Source organism: Macaca mulatta, chromosome 17 (assembly GCF_049350105.2).
Source record: "Macaca mulatta isolate MMU2019108-1 chromosome 17, T2T-MMU8v2.0, whole genome shotgun sequence".
Lineage (NCBI taxonomy): Eukaryota > Metazoa > Chordata > Mammalia > Primates > Cercopithecidae > Macaca > Macaca mulatta.
Window position 1 is genome coordinate 90,383,938 of NC_133422.1, and position 21,393 is coordinate 90,405,330.

Here is a 21,393-nt window from a genome sequence, read left to right on the forward strand (position 1 = left end):
ATTTTTAGTAGACATGGGGTTTCACCATGTTGGCCAGGATGGTCTCAGGTCTCAATCTCCTGACCTCGTGATCCACCCGCCTCAGCCTCCCAAAGTGCTGGGATTACAGGCATGAGCCACCACACCCCGCCACTGTTCCCCTATCTTAAGAACACTCAACGTTCCTGCTGGGTCAGTTCTGAGCAATATTAACTGCATCATTTTCTCTGCCCTGCACCCAGTTCTCTCCAGCATTCATGCATTGGCTCCACTATTACTAACTCCAGTGAGGCCTTTTAAGCCATAGTTAGCCAAAAGGACTAGAAAGTAAGGGCATGACATCAATCTTGTTAATCTGTTGCTTACTTTGATATCTTTCTCAATCATTGTTTACACCTTCTGCACTTCCTCCAACTAGTCAATAAAAAAAGTACATTAGCTTATGTTATACTCAAAAATTGCAATATTTATCTTGGACTCAATGTCTAACCCAAAACAGTAGAAGATTAAGACCAGAAGATAAAAATACTTTATTCTTTAAATAATGTTATGTAAGTGAATGTCCTTGTTCTTAGACAATATATACACCAAAATATTTAGGATCTGCAACTCACTGTGAAATGGTTCAAAAGTAATAACAATACGTATACAGAAATAGAGGAACTGTGGCAAATGTTAATAATGGGGGAATCTGGGTGAAGGGCATATATATGAAAATTCTTTACAGTCTCCTGGCAACTTTTCTGTGAGTTTGAAAATATTTTAAAATTTATAAAAATGAGAAAAAGACCCTACAAATTTAAACATTCTGCATTGTTTGGGGACTGACTTCAACAGCAATTTGTATATTGTTTTTTTATGATTAGGTTGATTCGGAGGAGGAAAGTGTTTCAACAACCAGTATTTAGATAACTTCCATAAAGCACCACAGACGACATTTGTTGTTTAATTATTAATCCTCTGGTCGTCTGCAGAAGGTAACGAACCATGACATTTGCTGGTTAAAATTACTGTTTTTGCTTAAATAGACTGTGTCTTCTGATATACAATATAAATATTTAAGAAGAAAGAGTGGTGATACAGGACAGGCCTATCAAATGGGAACTGAGTTGTTTACCGGATTATGAACTGTGCTCACACACAGCTGCCCACCTGGTAATAGTTGGCTTTGGCCTCGATCATCAGCTGCTGGGTGGAGATCATCTTCTTCCTGCGTTTGCACTCTTCCTTGAGCATCTTGATCTCCCCCACCTGCTTGGTGAGCAGCTTCTTGCTCTGCTCGCCCTCGCAGTGGCTCAGGCGCAGCCGTTCCTCCAGGGTGTGCAGCTGCGAGGTGAGGAACTCTTGTGAGTGCAGCAAGTACTCGATGGTGAACTGCGCCAGACGGATGAGCTTCAGCAGCACCGGGTCCACCCCCGACTGACAGTGTGGGCACTTCTCGTCCTCCAGCTTGCAGAAGGTGATGTTCATGATGTTCTCCTGCAGGGTCAGCACGTCCACGGCCCCCGCCACCTTGTCCACGTCGATGGCGCTCAGGCGCCGCCAGTCCACACTCTCCAGCCGCGGCCTGAACTGGAAGAAGGGCTGGGGCCCCGAAGCCGCGCTGGGGGGCGCACAGGCCATGGAGGCCGCACCCGCGGCGGCGGCCACAGCGACGTCGGGCCCCTCTGGGCCGCTGGTGAGCGGGTAGTAGACATGCTTCTGGAAGGGCTGCAGGGGGCACAAAGAGAGCGCGGCGGGAGGCGGGGATGGGGGGCGGGCAGGCTGGGGAGCTGGGGGTCCGGGGAAGCCCCGGTCCTCCCCAGCCCCGCGTCCTCGTCGGGGGAGCCCCGGCCTCCCGCCTCTTACCATACTTGAAAGCCAATCCGCTGCCTCAGCTTGCATAGGAGGAGCTGGGCGGTCTCTACCCAGCCTGGGCCGCCTCCCTGGCCGCCGCCGCCACAGCCCTCAGGAGCGGGAGAAGGCCGGGTTCCTTGCTTCCGCGGCGGCGGCGGCGGCCTAAGGTCTGGGTGTCCAGGACGTTGCTATGGCAGCCCCCAGGTCCGGACCTGGAGCAAAGGGCGCGTCCGCCCGCGCGCGCTCAGCGTGCACCCAGAACCCTGCGGGACCAGAGAAGACCTCTTGGACGAGCCGAAGTGGACACAGCCGTTCACCCGAAGAGGGTACCTCCTGGGTGCCGGCTCCCCAGGGCGCTACCCTCCCTGGCCTTTGGGGCTGGACACTTCATGTCCCTAAGGCAGGCGTGGGGAGCCACATCCCTGGGAACCTTTGGTCTTAACTGCCATCCCCTGGTTATTTATTTACTGTAGCCCTGGCCTTAGGCTTTGATATTAGACATACCTAATCATTCCATCATTAATAGGAAAAAAAAAAGAAGTATCTATTCATCTTCATCTTTTACACACGATTTAGAAAACAGTAAGCAATAAATATATATATAATTAAACTTGATAGAGGAGGACTCGTTGCAAAAGGGCATGAGGAAGCTTTTGGCATAACAGAAATGTTTTTCATTGATTGAGGTGTTGATTACCCAGCAATATACACTTGACCAAATTCACCGAATTGTATCCTTAAAATTAAGGGTGGGTTTTTATTATATCTCAGTAAAGTTGTTTTTTAAATGAAATTTGTAGTTAATCATATTTGATGGCAGGCTTTCTAGATTTCTGACACCCAAGTTGCTTTTTAAACGGAATCTTTCTTTCTTTGTAGGTCAGCCTAAATATAACATTTTGATAAAAAGTACAAACCAAAGAACTCCCCCAAAATATGTAATACTTCACCCGCCTTTCCAAAAGGATACATTCTCAAAATGCTGAAGGTAGAAACAGATGGAGGGGGATTTGAGCCCTCGGCTTTACCAACAAGTTTTACAGGGTCATTGTATTTACCTGACAAACTTGGATCGGGGCTGCATTCTGGGTTTTGGAGAGGCTAAAATATTTCTAGCAGCAACTTGTAGACTTCAGGCCTCTCATTTGTGCAGGTCTTCTGGGGGCCTCCAGTGGTTACCACAGAGATCAATAAGCTGAGGAAAAGCCAGACATTCCCCAATCCACCGGGGTATTCCTGCTTGGACCAGACATCAGGAAATTTTTTTTCTTTCCTAACATCCAAATATGTGAACAGAAGAAAGGAAAATACAATTCAGAGTAACTGGAAGCAAAGTTGCAATATCAAATATATTTAGCACTTTCAAGATATTGTTAACTAGAAATAAACCCATGCAAAAACATCCAGGAAATAAAACACGCACTTCATATGGTTTCAAATAAACCATACTTCCAAGTATTTTTTAATTGGCCTTTAGAAAAAAAAGAACGATTCCCTGCAACCAGGCATAAAAAGTGCTAAAGACATAATTAGTTTCAAAGTTTGATTCTGTCATTTTCTTGCTGCCTGATCTAGAACAAATTGTCAGCCCTAAGACTCAGCTTCCCCCATCTGTTTAAGAGCATCAAGACACCGACCTGGCAGATCTGTAGACTCTAGGCTCCATCCACTGGGCTACAGGATCAGCGGGAACAAGAGCTGTGGTCTCTCTTGCTCAAGTATATGTCCCTAGCACCTAGCAAAGGACAGGCACGGAGAAGGCATTCAGAATTTGCTGAATGGACACGTGAATGAAGAACGATCGAATGACTTGGGCACTTAGTTAAGGAAACATCAGCTCCTGGCCCCTTAACCCTTTTATTTTTGCTGCCCCTGGCCTGTTAGAAGGATTAACCGATGATTTGGGCCAAGGGCTTCGGAGATGAACGTGGGGGTGGCCCACGCGCCCCCGCTGAGATCTGGGTGCAGAGATCCGCGGGCTGGAGGCGCCTATCTCCGTTGGCCGCCGCATTCCATCGTGGGGAGCCGTGCGGTTGGCCACCCCTTCCCCCTTGCGTGGATCTCGGTCACAAGATGGCCGGAACAGGAAAGAAGGGGGCACGCTTTCCCGTTCCCTCCCTCCCCCATCCCGGGCAGGGCCCCCAGCCTCGCGCGGCGCCTCAGGTCCCAGGCGCATGGCACCGCCGGGCAGCCGAACGGGTAGGCAAAGGCCGAGAGACGCGGGTTCTGGGGGGACCTCGGCGCCCTTCCTTGGAAGGCAAACAGGCAGTGGGGGCTGCGGCGGCTACGCCAGCTGGATCTGCAGCAGCTCGGCTCGCAGCCGGGAGAGGCAGGAGGGCCGGTTTCGCGGTTATCGGGATACCCCGTCCGCCACCGCCTCCTGCGTGCGTCTGGAGCATCCCCGGTCTCGGCTCACCGCAGCTGCGCGCTCCAGGGCGGGTGCCGGGCCCTGCAGGCAGGCGGGGGCGACACAGGGGACCCAGACCCCAGGGTCGCTGCTGACGCGGGCAGGGCCCGCGGAGGCCGAGGAACAGCAGAGCGGAGAGAGGCGGGCCGGCTCCTTCTTGCAGGGCGCAGGATGAAACGTGTCTCGTCTGGGCAAGTTGTGGCGAGGCGGGTCGCCTGGCGCCGCTCCAGGGCCTTCCAGATTCCGGACCACTGACGACTCGGGATCCCCCACCCCCCTCCCGCCCCCTCCCCTCCGCGATCTCCCTCCGGCCTCTTCCCTCGGTGTCCCGGCTCCTCTGGCAGCTGGGCGGGACTGCGCGCGTCTAGACTGCAGCGCTAAAATGCGCTCAGCCAATCCCGCAGCTGGCGCAGACACGTGGTGCGGGGTCGCGCCCTGTTGCTGGAGCTGGATGCTCACCCTAGGAAGGCTTTTCAAAAAGAAACCAGATTCGCTCCTACCCGGTGGTTGGCCTGGCCCTCAACAAGCTAATTTCCCGGAGGAGCTTCAGGTGAATTATCTTCCAAGAAGAGATGCGTTTTAACCGCGGAAGTGTGCAGATGCAAAGGACCTTGAAAAGGCCATCTAGTGTGGCCCTGCATTTGAGTGACGTGGAAAACCGAGATTAGGGACTTTTCTCCAAAGCACTCTAGGATTTAAATCCACGTAGATTTCTGCGTCTCTTTCCGTTATGCCCATTTCAGGATGAAAGACACAGATCTTTGTTGATAGAAAGTTAGGCACTGCAAATTACAGGAGATGTGGGTCCGGGGTAGTGTGCTTATTTATTTAACCTAAAATTGAAACACATGGGACAAAAGTTAGTAGTTTTAAGAAACAACCCAGAACGTATGTATATACTATCTGGAGAAATATGAGGGCACCTTTAGCAAAACCTGAGTGTCTATATATATATATATATTTAAATTAGAAAGGAGTAGTTCAGAACTTTTACTGGACCAATATGCCGTTGTAAAAGGGCTTTTCCTTGTGCTTCTCCCTGACAGAATCAAGTTTGAACCATACTTTAGCACAAGGCTTCAAACATAGCAACAGCTAAATATGTATTTATGTTGAATTCCTTGCTTTAGTTTTATTTGAAGCCATAAGGCCTAGGATGACCATGATGGGATTTTAAATTGGTCTAATTTTAAAATTATTTTGATAGAAAATTCAAGATCTCTATGAAAATCCTCTACGTACTATGGGGAAAGATTTCTAGATAGAAATTTCAGACAATAGGCCGGGCGCGGTGACTCACGCCTGTAATCCCAGCACTTTGGGAGACCAAGGCAGGTGGATCACCAGGTCAGGAGATCGAGACCATCCTGACTAACACGGTGAAACCCCGTCTCCATTAAAAATACAAAACATTAGCAGAAGGGGGTGTCGGGCGCCTGTAGTCCCAGCTACTCGGGAGCCTGAGGCAGGAGAATGGCGTGAACCCGGGAGGCGGAGCTTGCAGTGAGCCGGGATCACAGCACTGCACTCCAGGAAAAAAAAAAAAAAAAAAAAGAAAGAAAGAAAGAAAGAAAAGAAAGAAATTTCAGACAATATGAGGTAGATAGGGACGTTGCTCTGAAAAATCCGGTTTTTGTGAACTCCGTAGCTGTGTGTGTGTGTGTGTGTGTGTGTGTGTGAGATGATTGCTTAATTAATATTATTTGTTGATATACCATTTGAGTTACATGTATTTCCCATCCCCACTATCAGTATATTACCCTACAGGTGTAGAACTGGAATGAGAAGAACCAACTGACTTTGGCATGACTTAGCAGCCGTGATGCCTTCTTGATCTATGCACAAACCACTTACACCAATTGTCACATCAAACATGTCTTTTAATGATTAAGGTATCTGTCTCGTCCATCAGACTGTAAGATCCTCAAATATTCCAGTATTTTGAGCATTTAGTAAGTCCTCAAATAAATATTTGCTTTTTGAAGACAGAAATGATCCTAAAGAATGAAATAATAATATTGGTGAACATTAATCATTTTGTACAGTAAGTAAACAAAAGCATTGTAGCGGAATTTATTTCAAATGGTTGTTTCTGTTTCTCTCATTTGAAAATAGTTATTGATATTACCTGGCTAATGTCCTTTAGTATGAAGTTGATAAATGAAGAAGGGCAGAAATCACATGTGTTGTCTGATTCAATACATATTATTTTGCCTCGTATTCCCAGTTCAGATACCTAACCTTGGTATTATATACATGGTTTAAAGAATAATAGGCCAGGCGTGGTGGCTCCAACCTGTAATCCCAGCACTTTGGGAGGCCAAGGTGGGAGGATCACCTTAGATCAACAGTTTGAGACCAGCCTGGGCAACATGGTGAAACCCCGTCTCTACTAAAAATACAAAAATTAGCCGGGCATGGTGGTGCACGCCTGTAATTACAGCTACTCAGCAGGCTGAGGCAGGATAATCACTTGAACCTGGGAGGCGGAGGCTGCGGTGAGCTGAGAGCATACCACTGCACTCCAGCTTGGACAAGAGAGGGAGACTCTGTCTCCAAAAAAAAAAATAAAAGGAACCAAGTTTATTAAGAAAGTGAAGGAATAAAAAAAAAAAAAAAAAGGCTACTCCATAGGCAGAACAGCCTATACCACATTTTTAAAATCCAATCCACTTTGTTTGATTCCATGCCCTTGCTATAGTGAATAGTGCTGTGATGAACATATGGGTATATGTGTCTATTTGATAGAATAAATTATTTTCATTTGGGTATATACCAGGTAGTGGGAATGCTGGGTTGAATGGTAGTTCTATTTTAAGTTCTTTGAGAAATCTCCAAACTGCTTTCCACAGTGGCTGAACTAGTTTGTATTTCCACCAACAGTGTATGAGCGTTCCCTTTTCTCTGAAGCCTCGCCAACATCTGTTGTTTTTTGACTTTTTAATAATTGCCATTCTGACTGATGGAAAAGGACAGGAACAGACACTTCTCAAAGGAACACATAGAAGTGGCCAACATATGTGTGAAAAAATGCTCAATATCACAAATCATCAAAGAAATGCAAATTAAAACAATGAGATACCATCTCACACCAGTCACTGTGAGATTTAACAGATTTTAAGGCTGGTTTATAGGGAGAAATGTATCCTGAAAGATCTAGGGGCTTGCAGGGAATTTCTTTGTAATTTGTGAGGGAAGCCATCTGGGAAGGTGTATGGCCTTCTATTATTGTGGGAACCTGACTTATGTATAAGGCTCTGGCATGGAATTGTGAAATTACAACCATCTGTTTGGAAACAAAATGGTAGGCAGTATTGCCCCAACTCAGTTGTCAAGCTCAACTCTCCTTTGGCATAGTGAGTTTGGGGTCCCAAGATTTTATTTTATTTCACACTTGGAACCTGAAAGTCAGACTCACATACTAAGGATGGGAAGGCAGAATGATGTTGTAAAGGGGTCATATCAGTCTTGAACTGCCTGCATCTAGACATCTCTTCCAGGTAAGAAACCTTTTCAAGACATTTATCTGAATGTTCTCTTTTATGCAGAAAAATTTTAACTGCTATTAGAACCTCCCACATCTCATGATTGTTCTGTGGATTACAGGACACTGTTCTTGTGATAATTCAACTTCAGTTGCGTCCATTGCCACTCTAACAATTAAATTCCTGAGAGTGTCGGGCACAGTGATTCATGCCTGTAATTCCAGCACTTTGGGAGGTCGAGATAGGTGGATCACCTGAGGTCTGGAGTTCGAGACCAGCCTGGTCAACATGGCGAAACGTCGTCTGTACTAGAAACACAAAAATTAGCCAGGCATAGTGTCCCATGCCTGTAGTCACAGCTACTCAGGAGGCTGAGGGAGGAGAATCACTTGGACCCAGGAGACAGAGACTGCAGTGAACCAAGATTGCATCACTGCATTCCAGCCTGGGTGACAGAGTGAGACTCCATCTCAAAAATAAATAGGTAAGTAAATAAATTCCTATGAGAAAGATTCTAGTTGACTTAGTCACATGCCCAACCAAGTGGTTTGGCTAAAGGCAGGGTGTAAATTACAACTCCACCATAATTACATGAAAAACACTGTAGCAATCCTCAAAGGAAGGCACCTATATAGAGAAATATGAAAACAAAACAAATGCAACGTCCATTAAATCCACTTCCTTGGCTGCTTAGCACCTCATATTCTTCTTTCCATTGATATGTCTTAGTCTGTTTTGTGCCACTACAACAAAATACTTGAGACTGGGTAATTTATAAGAATAGAAATTTATTTTCTCATACTTCTGGGGGCTGGGAAGTCCAAGATCAAGGCTCTCGCAGGTTTGAGTTACTGATGAGGGCCTTCTTGTAGTGTCCTCACATGGCAGAAAGCTGAAGGGCAAGAGAGAGTAAAAGAGCAGGTGAGCGGAATGCTTTGTGAAGCCTCTTTTATAAGGGCCTAATCCCATTAATGAGGGAGGCATCTTGATGGCCTCATTGCCTCTTAAAGGCCCTGCCTCTTAATACCATCACATTGCCAACACCTGAATTTTGGAAGGGACACATTTGAACCATAGCATTCTGCTGTGGCCCCCAAATTTCATATCCTTCTCACATACAAAATAAATGTCTTCTCTCCCAGTAGCCCCAAAAGTCTTAACTTATTCCAGCATCAGCTCAAAAGTCTAAAATCCAGAGTCTCTTTTAAATCAGATGTGGGTAAGAGTCAGGGTATGATTCATCCTGGGACAAATTCCCTCCAGCTGTGAATCTATGAAATCAAACAAGCTAAGGGCTTTCAAAGTACAATGGTGTATTTAGGCATGGGATGAACATTCCCATTTCAAAAGAGAGAAATAGGGAAGCAGAAAGGAGTAACAGATTCCAAGCGACTCCAAAACTTGACAAGGCAAACAACACCAAATCTTGAGGCCTAAGAACAACCTTCCCTTACTTCATGTCCTGCTTTCTGAACACAGCGGGGCAGAGGTTAAGGTCCCCAAGGCCCCAAGGTACCCTACCCCTACAGCTTTGCTGGGCATAGCCCATGGAGCAGTTGTCACAGGTTGGTATTGGGTACCTGTGGCTCTCACAGGTTGGCATTGCATGCTGGCATTTCTATAGGTCTGGGGTCTCTGAGGTAGAGACCCTGTCCCCATGGCTTCACTAAGGCCTGCTCTAGTGGGGATTATCTGCAGTGTCCCTGCCCCTACAGCAAGTCTCTGCCTGGGCCCTAATGGTTATCCTTTGAATTCTAGGTGGAGGCCACTAATGCTTCCACAGCTCTTGCACTCTGCAAGTCTGCAGAATTAGCACCACCTGGATGCAGCCAAGGTGTATATGGCTATGCCTTCCAAGATGGTGGCCTGAGCCACACCTGGGCCTGCCTGAGCCACAGCTGGGAAAGCTGAGGAGTGCTGCCCCAGAATGCAGAGTGCAGAGACCCAAGGCAGCCCTGGGCAGTGAGCCCCAAGTTTCCATGAACCCCTGAGCCCTGCAAAACTATTCTTCTCTCAAGGCCCTGGCACTCTAGGCCTGAGATGGGCATGGCAGCCTCAAAGATCTCTGAATTGCCTTTGGGGTCACTCTCCCATTGTCTTGATGAAAAGCACCTGGCTTCCTTGTATCCATACTAATCTCCCTATCAACAGTCACTTGGCCATTCTCTTGGTTTTCTCTCCTACACATTTTTCAAATCTTTATATGCTCAGGCTGTGAATTTTCCAAATCTTTACGTTCTGCTTCATTTTTAATTATAAATTTTATCTTTAAATCACAAATTTTATCTTGAAATCATTTCTCTCCTCTTGCATTTTAATAGAAGCAGTTAAGAGAAGCACTACAACTCTTTCAATATTTTGCTGCTTAGTGTTCTCTGAGCCAGGTGGCTGCCTCCTCTTCCTCCATGCATCCTTTCTCCCCCTCCCAGGAATGGCCAGGTGTCCCCACTGGCTCCTGGGCCAGGAGGCATCCAAGGTTCTGTGAAGCTGCTGAAGGAGGCTGTCTTAGTTTGTTTCTGCTGCTATGATGTAAAATTTATTTTCTCTCGGTTCTGGAGGCTGGGAAGTTCAAGATGAAGGTGCTGGCATGTTCCATTTTCTGGTGAGGTTCTAATCTCTGCTTCCAAGGTGAAGCCTTGAGGCTGAATCCTTGGAGGGGAAAAACACTGCATCTTCCTATGGTAGAAAAGCTGGAAGGACAAGAGAACCAAATGCTTTGTGAAGCCTCTTTATAAGGGCCTTAATCCCATCCATAAAAGGAGGAACCCTTATGGCCAAATCACCTCTTACAGGCCCCATCTCTTAATACTATTACAATGGTAACACCTGAATTTTGGAGGTAGCATATTCAAATCATAGTAACAATTCAAAAAATATCCTGTTAGTAAAAAGTAAATACCTTATGCAGACTTGCCCTATGCCACACCGAGAGGTTACCCAACAGCACCTCCCACTATCATGACACAATGACACAATGCCAGGAAGACTCGTGAAATAGCAATTTCTGGATTATGTCTATTTTTACCTCTAGTTCCTTTTTAATTATGTCTTGTTTCTTAAATCTATAGCCTCAGTGGTAAATTTAGCCACATTAACACACCCTACAAGCAACAGAAAAGGAAAAAGGAAAAGATGGAAAAAAATTTTTTTGCATTTCATGGCCCATTAAGAAATCAAGGTAGTTGCAGTAATTCAGATAGCCATAGAAGAGGGTCCTGCATATATTCAGATAATGCATTGCATAAAATCACCACATCTAAGGGGATGGCATTCCTCATGGACATATATTAAATTATGAAACTGACAACAATGACAGAGAAGAAAAATGGAAAGAACCTAGGTGATTAATGACATTGAGTAGAAGATCATATTGTGTCTGAAGTCTGTCCTACATTTGGATTTCCAGTTAAGTGAGATAATACACTACTTTATTGTTTAATCCAATTTGAGGATTAAGAAACAGTTACAAACATGGAAAATATTAACACAGCTATATCAATAATCACTTTAAATATGAATGGTTCAATACATAAATAAACCAATTAAAAGACAGATTTTAAGAGTGGATTAAAATACAAGATCCAACAAGATGTTATGTATAAGAAATCCACTTTATATATGAAGACTCAGATAGATTAAAAGCTAAGGTATGGAAACAGATATACTGTGCTAACGCTAATCAAAAGAAATCTGGAGTGGATATATTAATTTCAGAGAAAGCAGACTTCAGAACAAGAAAAATTATCCGGGATAAAGAGGGGTGCCACATAATAATAAAGGGATCAATGTTTGCAAAAGACATAACAATCTTAACATCTGTGTACATGAGAACAGAATGTCAAATACCTGAGGATGGATAGAATTGCAAGAGAAATAGAGAAAATCACTATTATAGTTGGAGACTTCAACACCTTCCTTTTAACAACTGATAAATCAAGCAGGAAGAAAATCAGTAATGTCATAATTGACCTGAAAGGCACTATCGACCAAATTGATCTAATTGATGTTTATAGGATATTCCATCTAATAACAGCAGATCACATATTCTTTGCAAGTTCACATGGAATGTTCACCATGATAGATATTATGAGCCTTTGAACACACCTTAACAAAGGTAAAATAATAGAACTCATACAAAGTAGGTTGTCAGACTACAATGGAATTAAACTAGAAATTAATAGCAGAAAAGTAACTGGTAAATCCCCAAATATTTGGAGATTAAATAATATAATTCTATATAATACATAGATCAAAGAAGAAATCTCAGAAAGACTTTACAAACATTTTGAACTAAATGAAAATACAACTTATCAAAATTTGTACAATGCAACATAAGCAGGGCTTTTGCAGGAAGTTTGCATTGTTTAAAGATAAAAATAGGCAAATTATAATTTTAAAGTGTTTATTTGAATAGTGATTCATGAATTGGGGAGCTCCAGAGGCAAGTAGTTTGGGGGTGCTCCAAAGAAGGGTAGGTGGAGAAGGATTTTATAAGGGGAAAGTAGAAGTAAGGCAAAGAAAATATTCAGTTGGTTTAAGGGGAGTAGTAGCCTTATTTGGATCATTCCAGCAGGAAGTCCCAAATTAGAGGTTAGTTGGTGGTTTCTGATTGGTTAAACTTACTTCAGTTTACTGCTTCCACTGAGTTGGGTTTCAGTTTCTGTAGGTAGTGCTAGAGTCTCCTCCTTCTGATGGCCTTCCAATTAATGATTTTTTTTTTTTTTTGAGACAGAGTCTTACTTTGTTCAGTGGCATGATCTTAGCTAACTGCAACCTCTGCCTCCTGCCTCCCAGGTTCAAGCAATTCTCCTACCTCAGCCTTTCAAGTATCTGGGATTACAGATGCGCGCCACCATGCCCGGCTAATTTTTGTATTTTTAGTAGAGACAGGGTCTCACCATGTTGGCCAAGCTGGCCTTGAACTCCTGACCTCAAATGATCCACCCGCCTTGGCCTCCGAAAGTCCTGGGATTACAGGCATGAGCCACCAAGCCCAGCCCCAGTTAATGATTTTAACAGTATAGTGGAAGAGATTGGGGCTGTGTTCCTGTGTTCCGCATTAGCTATAACTTTTCTTACGGCCCGTATTTTTTAATTAATTCTTTTGTTTTTATTTCTTCTGTACAAAAGGAGACAAGTAGCTGTAAGACTGCTCCGCACGTAAAGTTTATCTTCCCTCTGCCAAAGGGACAAATTGCTTCCTGGAAATAATAAATGTATTGCCTTTCAGGCTGTATTAGTCCGCTCTCACACCATTATTAAGAACTTCCATGAGACTGGGTAATTTATAAAGGAAAGAGGTTTAGTTGACTCACAGTTCCATATGGCTGGGGAGGCCTCAGGAAACTTACAATCATGGTGGAAGGCAAAGAGGAAGCAAGCATCTTTTTCACAAGGCGGCAGGAGAGAGAAGGAGTGCAAGAAGGCGGAAGAGCCCCACACTCACCAAACAGCCAGATCTCTTGAGAATTCATTCACTCACTATCATGAGAACATCATAGGGGAAACTGGACACATGATCCAATCACCTCTCACCAGGTCCCTCCCTTGATTATGGGGATTACAATTCGAGGTGAGATTTGGGTGGGGACACAGCCAAACTTTATCACAGGCCCATATCTTTTGCCTCTTGGAACCAAAGTGAGTAGCTTCTGTCACCAACCAGCACATCTCATTGTTCTTGCTGCAAACATGGTATTTGGGTTTTACGCTACAGGATATGTCTCTAATCTTGGAGGAGTATCTTGCCACATTTTTTTTGAGGTGTGCACTAGCAGGCATTCTCTTCTGATTCCTGTACTGTTTGTCATCCCTCCCACTTACTTTGGGATTTGAGTTTCAACAGTTTCCTATATTTTGTAGTTTGCTTTCCCCCTTTTCATTATATTGTTGCTTTGGGTAATTTCCAAGAAAGAAAACAAGAAATGCTGACTTTGAGACAGAATAGGATGAGACCCAGCCCCCATCCCCACTAACACATTTTTTTTCCATGTCTGCTGACTACCAGACTTTGCACCACCACCTCCACTGGCATTATATCCTCTGACTGGGAGATGTTGAAGAAACTAAGATAAGCAGCATTCCACCACAAATCTTACTGAAGACACTTAACCCTATCCGTGGCATGCACACAAGACCAGAAAAATGACTGATCCTGACCCCTCACCTCATTATAATACTAAAATCTCTGCCCAAGGTGGGGCTTATCCACCATTTTTTTGATCATGCAATGTATGTACTAACATGATTTCTCACTGCACCTGCACTCCCTGCATGCTTAACCCTGCATATGCAATGACGTTCACATACCTCATGCTTATTCATGTCACCCTTCTTAAAGCACCAAAAAGACCCGCCCTCGGGGAGCCCCCCGGATAATTTCTTCTTCCTGTACTGTATCTCTTGTGCTGGAGTATAAACCCCAATAAAGCCTTGTCAGGGAAACTTTCTCAGCCTCATGCTAGTTTCTATTAAATGACAGTTTATGAACCTGTGGTCAGTGACAACTTGACACCGCCATCCTCAAAATAGAAATTGGATAAATACCACTTACCAAGTTAAAGTAGTTTCCTTCCATCTTTTGCTGAGATTTCTTTCTTTTAAACATGAATGAGTGCTGTATTTGATCTAAGGCTGTATCGAATCTGTTGGAATGATGATTTTTTTATCTACTTGTTAATTTGATATGGTTAATTAAAAGGTGTTTTGATATCAATCTACCCTTGTATTCCTGGATAACGTCTTCTTTGTTATCTTCATCTTCTTTTTCACTGCTGAGTTTGATTTGGAAATATTCTATTTAAGGTTACTTTATTCACATAATTTGGTGAAAATTTTTCTTTTGTTTCAGTTGTAGCATCAAACTTTCTAACATGAGTTGGAGAGATTTTCTTCTTTTTAAAAATTCTCTGAAATACATTATATAATACAGGGCTGACAAATCCGTCTAGGTCAAGTGGTTTTTTAAAGAATATGTATAATTACTCATTTATTTTTTTAATAGCTATTGGCTTATCCAGGCACTCTGTTTTTCTTTTCCTCTCCATTTTAAAATTTATTGGCATAAAAACGTTGAATGTCTTATACATTAAAACATCTCTACCATATTTGTAGTTGTATACCTCTTTAAAATTCTAATATATGCTTTTTCTCTTTTTTAAGCTGGCTACATTTTTGTCTATTTTATTTTTTTGAGACAGAGTCTCATTCTGTCATCCAGGCTGGAGTGCAGTGGCAATAGTCTTGTTCTGCCGTCCAGGCTGGAGTGCAGTGGCCATATCTCGGCTCACTGCAACCTCCACCTCCCGGGTTCAAGGGATTCTCCTGCCTCAGTCTCCCAAGTAGCTGGGACTACAAGCGCGTGCCATCACACCCTGCTAATTTTTTTTGTTTTTAGTAAAGACGGGGTCTCACCATGTTGGCCAGGCTGGTCTAGAACTCCTGGCCTCGGGTGATCTGCCTGCTTCGGCCTCCCAAAGTGCTGGGTTTACAGGTGTGAATCGCTGCACCTGGCCATTTTTGTCTATTTTATAATTTCTACCAGTAACTAGCTTTTTGGTTTAGTTGCTTCATATCTAGCTTTCATGGCTTAGATGCTTCATACCTTCCTACCCCCAATCAGTAATTTCTGCTCATTTTTTATTATTTATTCCCTTCTTCTTTTTTACTCTTGCTCTGTAGTGTTTCTAGCATCTTGAGATAAATTCATCATTTGTTTGTTTTCCTCCTTCTTCCTTATTTTGGTTTTTAAATGAAAGCATTTAAGGCTCTGAGTTTTCCCCTAAGTACTGCTTTAGATGCATTCTACAAATTATGATAATGCAGCATCTTCATTATCATCTAGTTTTGCATAATTTAGGATTTTGGGGAGGATTATGTCTTTCTTATGAGTAATTTAGAAATACATTATTTATTTGAGACAGAGTCTCACTCTGTCTCCCAGGCTGGAGTGCAATGGGGTGATATTGGCTCACCACAACCTCTGCCTCCCAGGTTCAAGCGATTCTCCTGCCTCAGTCTCCTGAGTAGCTGGAATTACAGGCATGTGCCACCATGCCCAGCTAATTTTTGTATTTTTAGTAGAGACGGGATTTCATCATCTTGACCAGGCTGGTCTCAAACTCCTGACCTCAGGTGATCCACCTGCCTCGGCCTCCCAAAGCGCTGGGATCAGGCTTGAGCCCCCATACCCGGCCAGAAATACATTTTTACTTTCCATACCTTGTTTTGGAAGAATTTGATTATTGTTGACTTCCAATTTATGTATTATGGTCAAAGAACATAGAACATATGATAACCATTCTTAGAATTTTGTAAAAATCCTCTGTGAACTAGTATTTGGTAGATTTTGTAAATGTTCCATAAGTACTGGGAAAAAAATGTTTCCTATTTCCTAGGCAGATGATTATCATCTCTCTTTCCTTATCTACACATATAACTGTTAGATAAAGCATTAGAGAAAGCTTATTAAATTTGGGTTCAAATTTTCTAGGACTCTCTAAGGATATTCTAATTCTTACTAAAATTTTTGTGTGAACTTGGTCTAAAGAGTTTTTAATAGTGATATGTTAAAAACAAATTTTTTTCTTCCAATTATTACTTCTCTCCCTTTGTGTTTTAGCATTTATCCCAACTATTAGGTTCTTTTAAATAATTTTTCTGAATTTTAGGTACTAACTTTTTAAATTTGCAAGATTATTTATTAATTATTGCGGTGGGTAGAATAGTATTTTCCCCTTCTCTCATTCATGTCCACCCAGAACATCAGAGAACATCAGTATGTGACTTTATTTGGAAATAGGGCCTTTGTAGATGTACTTAGTTAAGGACTGTGAGGAGATCATACTGTGTTAGGTAGCCCCTAAATCTAATGACTGGTATTCTTATCAGAAAAAGAGAGGACACACAGACAGACACATTAGGAAGAACATCATGCAAAGACGGAAGAAGAGATTAGAGTGATGCAGCTACAAGCTAAAGAACGCCAAGGATTGTCAGGAACCACCTGAAACTAGGAAGAGACAATGAAGAGTTTTTTTCCAGAGCCTATCAGTATCTTGATTTTGGACTTCTAGTTTCCAGAACTATGAGACAATAAATTTATTTAAACTGTTTGTGGTAATTTACTATGGCAGCCCTAGGATGTTAATTATTTTTTACATCTACCTGTTCTTACTGTGTTTATACAGGCTTTGTTCCATACTTCTTTCTTGTATTTACAGATGTTATTTCTTTGTCTATGTCTGTCAGCATCCTTAGTCTATACAATTAATTTCATCTTAGTGAGTTCAGGTTCAATTGGTTTGCTGCTTGTCTTTCTTAGCATTAGAGTTCTTGATATGTTTTGAAATGTTATTTTGCAGTATCATTTTGAGTCGAAAGGTATTTTTTTGTTTATTTTCATTTTTGTTTTCCCACTTTTCTTTCTCTCTATACTCACTCTCTCCTATCTTATAATGGTGCTTCCAGGCTGATACTGAAGAACCAGTCAAGAGCAGGTTGATTCCCCCTTCCTAGGTTTCTACAATTCCAAGTAAACAAGCAGCCATAATAGGGCTGTCCTGGTGAAGGTGTCAAGCAGAAAGGAGAACATGATTACTTTTAGTGCCTTTCTGGATCCAAGTCATACACCAGCTTTCCCGTGGCTTCTGCTTGCACATGACTAGTGTGTTTTTTTGTTTGTTTGTTGTTTGTTTGTTTGTTTCTGTTTCTAGCCTATAGAAATATTTATCTTGGCTTAGACTCTAGCTAGGTCCTTTTGTTTGTTTTTTTTCATTTTACTTTACATATTGCTATGAATTTGTAACAGAGGTCCAACAAGTGAAGCTTTTGTGCCCTCTTGCCAGTTGATCCTTTCAGAGCCTAAATAGCTGTCAAAAACATTTTAGGCTATACTTTTATAATTAACTGAAGATAATCTGATAAAATAAAGCATTATTTATTCCACTAGGAAAAGTAGCATAATCCCTGGAGAAATCCGATATATCAGTATCCTTTCTTTCTTTTTTTCCATAACAGAATATAAAACTTTAATTATATTTTCCTCTAGTTTTAGTATCTGTTTTCAGTATGGTTTGTTATACTTAAAACATGAAGAAACGGAGTCACCAATTTAAAAGAAAACTTACATGCTAGAGTTCGGTTTAGTGGTATGGTAGTGAAATAAACTTTGTTTGACGATGTCTAGATTAGCTTTTAGCTGTTTAACAATTTACAACAAAGTGATTTTTTTCTTTTTTTTTTTTTTTTTTTTTTTGAGACGGAGTCTCGCTCTGTCACCCAGGCTGGAGTGCAGTGGCCAGATCTCGGCTCACTGCAAGCTCCACCTCCCGGGTTCACGCCATTCTCCTGCCTCAGCCTCCCGAGTAGCTGGGACTACAGGCACCCGCCACCTCACCCGGCTAGTTTTTTGTAATTTTTTTAGTAGAGATGGGGTTTCACCGTGTTAGCCAGGATGGTCTCGATCTCCTGACCTTGTGATCCGCCCGTCTCGGCCTCCCAAAGTGCTGGGATTACAGGCTTGAGCCACCGCGCCCGGCCAAAGTGATTTTTTTCTATTAAAATTTATTTTTATATATTTTCTATGTTCTCAAAACTCTACATTTCATTATGGCATTATTATTTTAAGAACAAGGAAACAAAATCTATAGCATTTGAATTACATGATTCAGTAATTTCATGAAATTAACTATGACATTCCTATTTTTAAAACTATCTGTTTAGGTTTCGCCTAATCCAAAAGCAGAATTAGCCTTCAGTGACCCCTGGTGGTTATAGGTATGCATTTTGCATTTTCCATGTTCTTTTTTTTTTTTTTTTTTTCTTCTGTGCTATAGCTGTAGAAATAGCTTGAACAAAAGGTCTGGAGTCATTGCTTCGGCTGGGACTAGATGGATAACCCTTAAAAGTGAGTTCCAATATTCTCTGGATTATATTGCATCTCCACTTCTCAAGAACTGTCTCTCAAAGTTGCTGTCTTCATCCTGCAACACTAAGGTTCCCTATTAGATCATTGCCATTGTCAAATAGACTCTCTAATCTCTTACCATTAAAAAATTTTTTTAAAAACCACCTTTTCTTGACCCTCACCCTTCCCTGAGTAGAGCCCTATTGCCTTGCTGCCTTTTAGGCAATACTCTTTTAAACAACAAACAACAAACAACGACAACAATACAACTTTATTACTTTATTATGAAAATTTTCCAACACACAGTTATCACTATTTTGCTATTTGTACTATAATTTTAAAAAATTTATGGTAAAAATACAAAAAATTTACTATCCTAACCAATTTTGAATGTACAGTTGTTAAAAATACTTCTTGGGTTGTCTGTATTTGCTGTGTGTACTTTATCACCTCTCATTTAGTCTTCCATCAACTCTTATTTGACTTTTCCTCTCAGTCCTCCCCTAAAACTGCTCTATCAAGGTTACTGACCCAGAGGTCAATGCTTAATTCTCATCTTACTCAGTGATATGCATTGGATCTGTGTCCCCACCCAAATCTCATGCCGAATTGTAATCCCCAGTGTTGGAAGTGGGGCCTGGTGGGAGGTGATTGGATCATGGGAGTGGGTTTCTCCCATAGGAGGTAGTTTAGCACCATCCTCCTAGCGCTGTTCTCATGATAGAGTTCTCACAAAATCTGGTTGTTTAAAAGTGTGTAGCACTTTCCCCCTCTCCCTATTCCTCCTGCTCTGACCATGTGAAGTGCTGGCTCCCCCTTTGCCTTCCACCATGATTGCAAGTTTCCTGAGACCTCCCCAGAAGCCGGGAAGATGCCAGCATCATGCTTCCCGTACAGCCTGTGAAGCCATGTGATATGGTTTGGCTGTGTGTCCCAACCAAATCTCATCTTATAGCTCCCATAATTCCCACACGTGGGAGGGACCCAATGGGAGATGACTAAATCATGGAGGCAGGTCTTTTCGGTGCTGTTCTTGTGATAGTGAATGGGTCTCACGAGATCTGATGGTTTTAAAAATGGGAGTTTCTCAGCACAAGCTCTCTTCTTGCCTGCCACCATCCACATGAGATGTGACTTGCTCCTCCTTGCCTTTCACTTTCTGCCATGATTGTGAGGCCTCCCCAGCCACGTGGAACTGTAAGTCTTCTTTTGTGTAAATTGCCCAGTCTCGAGTATGTCTTTATCAGCAGCGTGAAAATGGACTAATACAGCATGAGTCAATTAAACCTGTTTTGTACATAAATTAGCCAGTCTCAGGTATTTCTTTATAGCTATGCAAGAACGGACTAATACACTCACTCATTCACTCCTCCTTCTTGAACTGCTTTCTTCTTATATTCTATGGTACTGCACTCTCCTGGTTTCCCTGCTACATTTTGGCCAAGTCTGCAGTCTCCTCCTCCCTCAGTATACTTTCAAATGTGTGATGTCTCAGGGCTCTGTCCTGGGCATTCTTCACACATTCTCTTCCAGTAATCTCATCCAATCACGACTCCCAACTTCATTGAGTTCCAGCCCATTCTGTTCTCTGAAATCCACACTCAAAAATCCAGTTGTCAGCCGGGTGAGGTGTCTCACACCAATAATCCTAGCACTTTGGGAGGCCAAGGTGGGTGGATTGCCTGAACTCAGGAGTTTGACACCAACCTGGGCAACATAGTGAAATCCTGTCTTTACTAAAATACAAAAAATTAGCTGGGTGTGGTGGCATGCACCTGTAATCCCAGCTACTCAGGAGACTGAGGTAGGAGAATTGCTTTAGCCCTGGAGGAGGTTGCAGTGAGCTGAGATTGCACCCCTGCACTCCAGCCTGGGCAACAGAGCGAGACTCATCTCCATTACAAAAAAAAAATAAAGAAGAAAGAAAGAGAAAGAGAGAAAGAAAGAAAGAAAAAGAAAGAAAGAAAGAAGAGAAGGAAAGAAAGAAAGAAAAAAAGAAAGAGAGAAAAGGAAAGGAAGGAAGGAAGGAAGGAAGGAAGGAAGGAAGGAAGGAAGGAAGGAAACAAAAAAATCCAGTTGTCTTTTTGACATATCTGCTTTGATATCCAAGAGGCATTTCAAGTATAACATGACTAAAAAGGAACTTGATTTTCATCCTCCAAAATAGCTCCTCTGTCCTTCTTTACACCTCCTCATGTCAGGAAATGACACCAGTTAGTTACTTGAACCAAATCTAGGAATTATTTCTGATTCCTCACTTGTTCCCATCCCCATCTATCCCATTTATTACCACCATAATACCTGTCAAATCTGCTTGCTTCTCTCCACTTCCATCTCTGCTGTTACCCCACACAATTTGAGACATCATCATCTTTTATCGGGACTACTGCAATAGCACTCTAACTCCTATCTGGGCACACTGCTTATCCTTCTACAATCCATTTTTCACACAGCAGCCAGAAAGATGCCTTTAAAACTAAATCTGATATACCCAAAAATTTAAAAATAAAAAAACCTGGCCTTATATTCCTATGATAAACCCTACTTGATCATGAGGTGTTATCATTTTAATGTATTGCTGGGTTTGATTTGATAATATTTGTTAAGGATTTTTGAACATAGGTTCATGAGGTATAGTGATCTGTAGTTTTCTTGTAATGTCCTTGACTGGTTTTAGTATCTAGGTAATGCTGAACTCATAAAATAAGTTGGCAAACAATTTATCTTCTGCTTCTGGAAAAGTTTATGTAGGATTTGTATCCATTCTTCCTTAAAAGTTT

At 42.4% G+C, this 21,393-nt stretch overlaps 1 protein-coding gene across 4 annotated transcripts in view; it reads right to left on the reverse strand.

Moving 5' to 3' along the window:
- Positions 1 to 4,561, reverse strand: part of DZIP1 (DAZ interacting zinc finger protein 1) — a 62,613-nt gene extending 58,052 nt beyond the window's left edge. For 2 of the 4 annotated variants that reach the window (XM_077973862.1, XM_001085816.5), the window contains exons 1-5: positions 4,232 to 4,561; positions 3,453 to 3,550; positions 2,874 to 3,088; positions 1,828 to 2,078; positions 1,132 to 1,689 (exon numbers count right to left, since the gene is read on the reverse strand). In XM_077973862.1, coding sequence (XP_077829988.1) covers positions 1,132 to 1,689; positions 1,828 to 1,863 — 594 coding nt within the window. In that variant the 5' untranslated portion in view covers positions 1,864 to 2,078; positions 2,874 to 3,088; positions 3,453 to 3,550; positions 4,232 to 4,561. Of the gene's footprint in view, positions 1 to 1,131; positions 2,079 to 2,873; positions 3,089 to 3,452; positions 3,551 to 4,231 lie in introns of all 4 variants that reach the window. The other 2 variants (XM_077973861.1, XM_015121320.3) reach the window with 1 other exon arrangement.
- Positions 4,562 to 21,393: the final 16,832 nt, after the last annotated feature.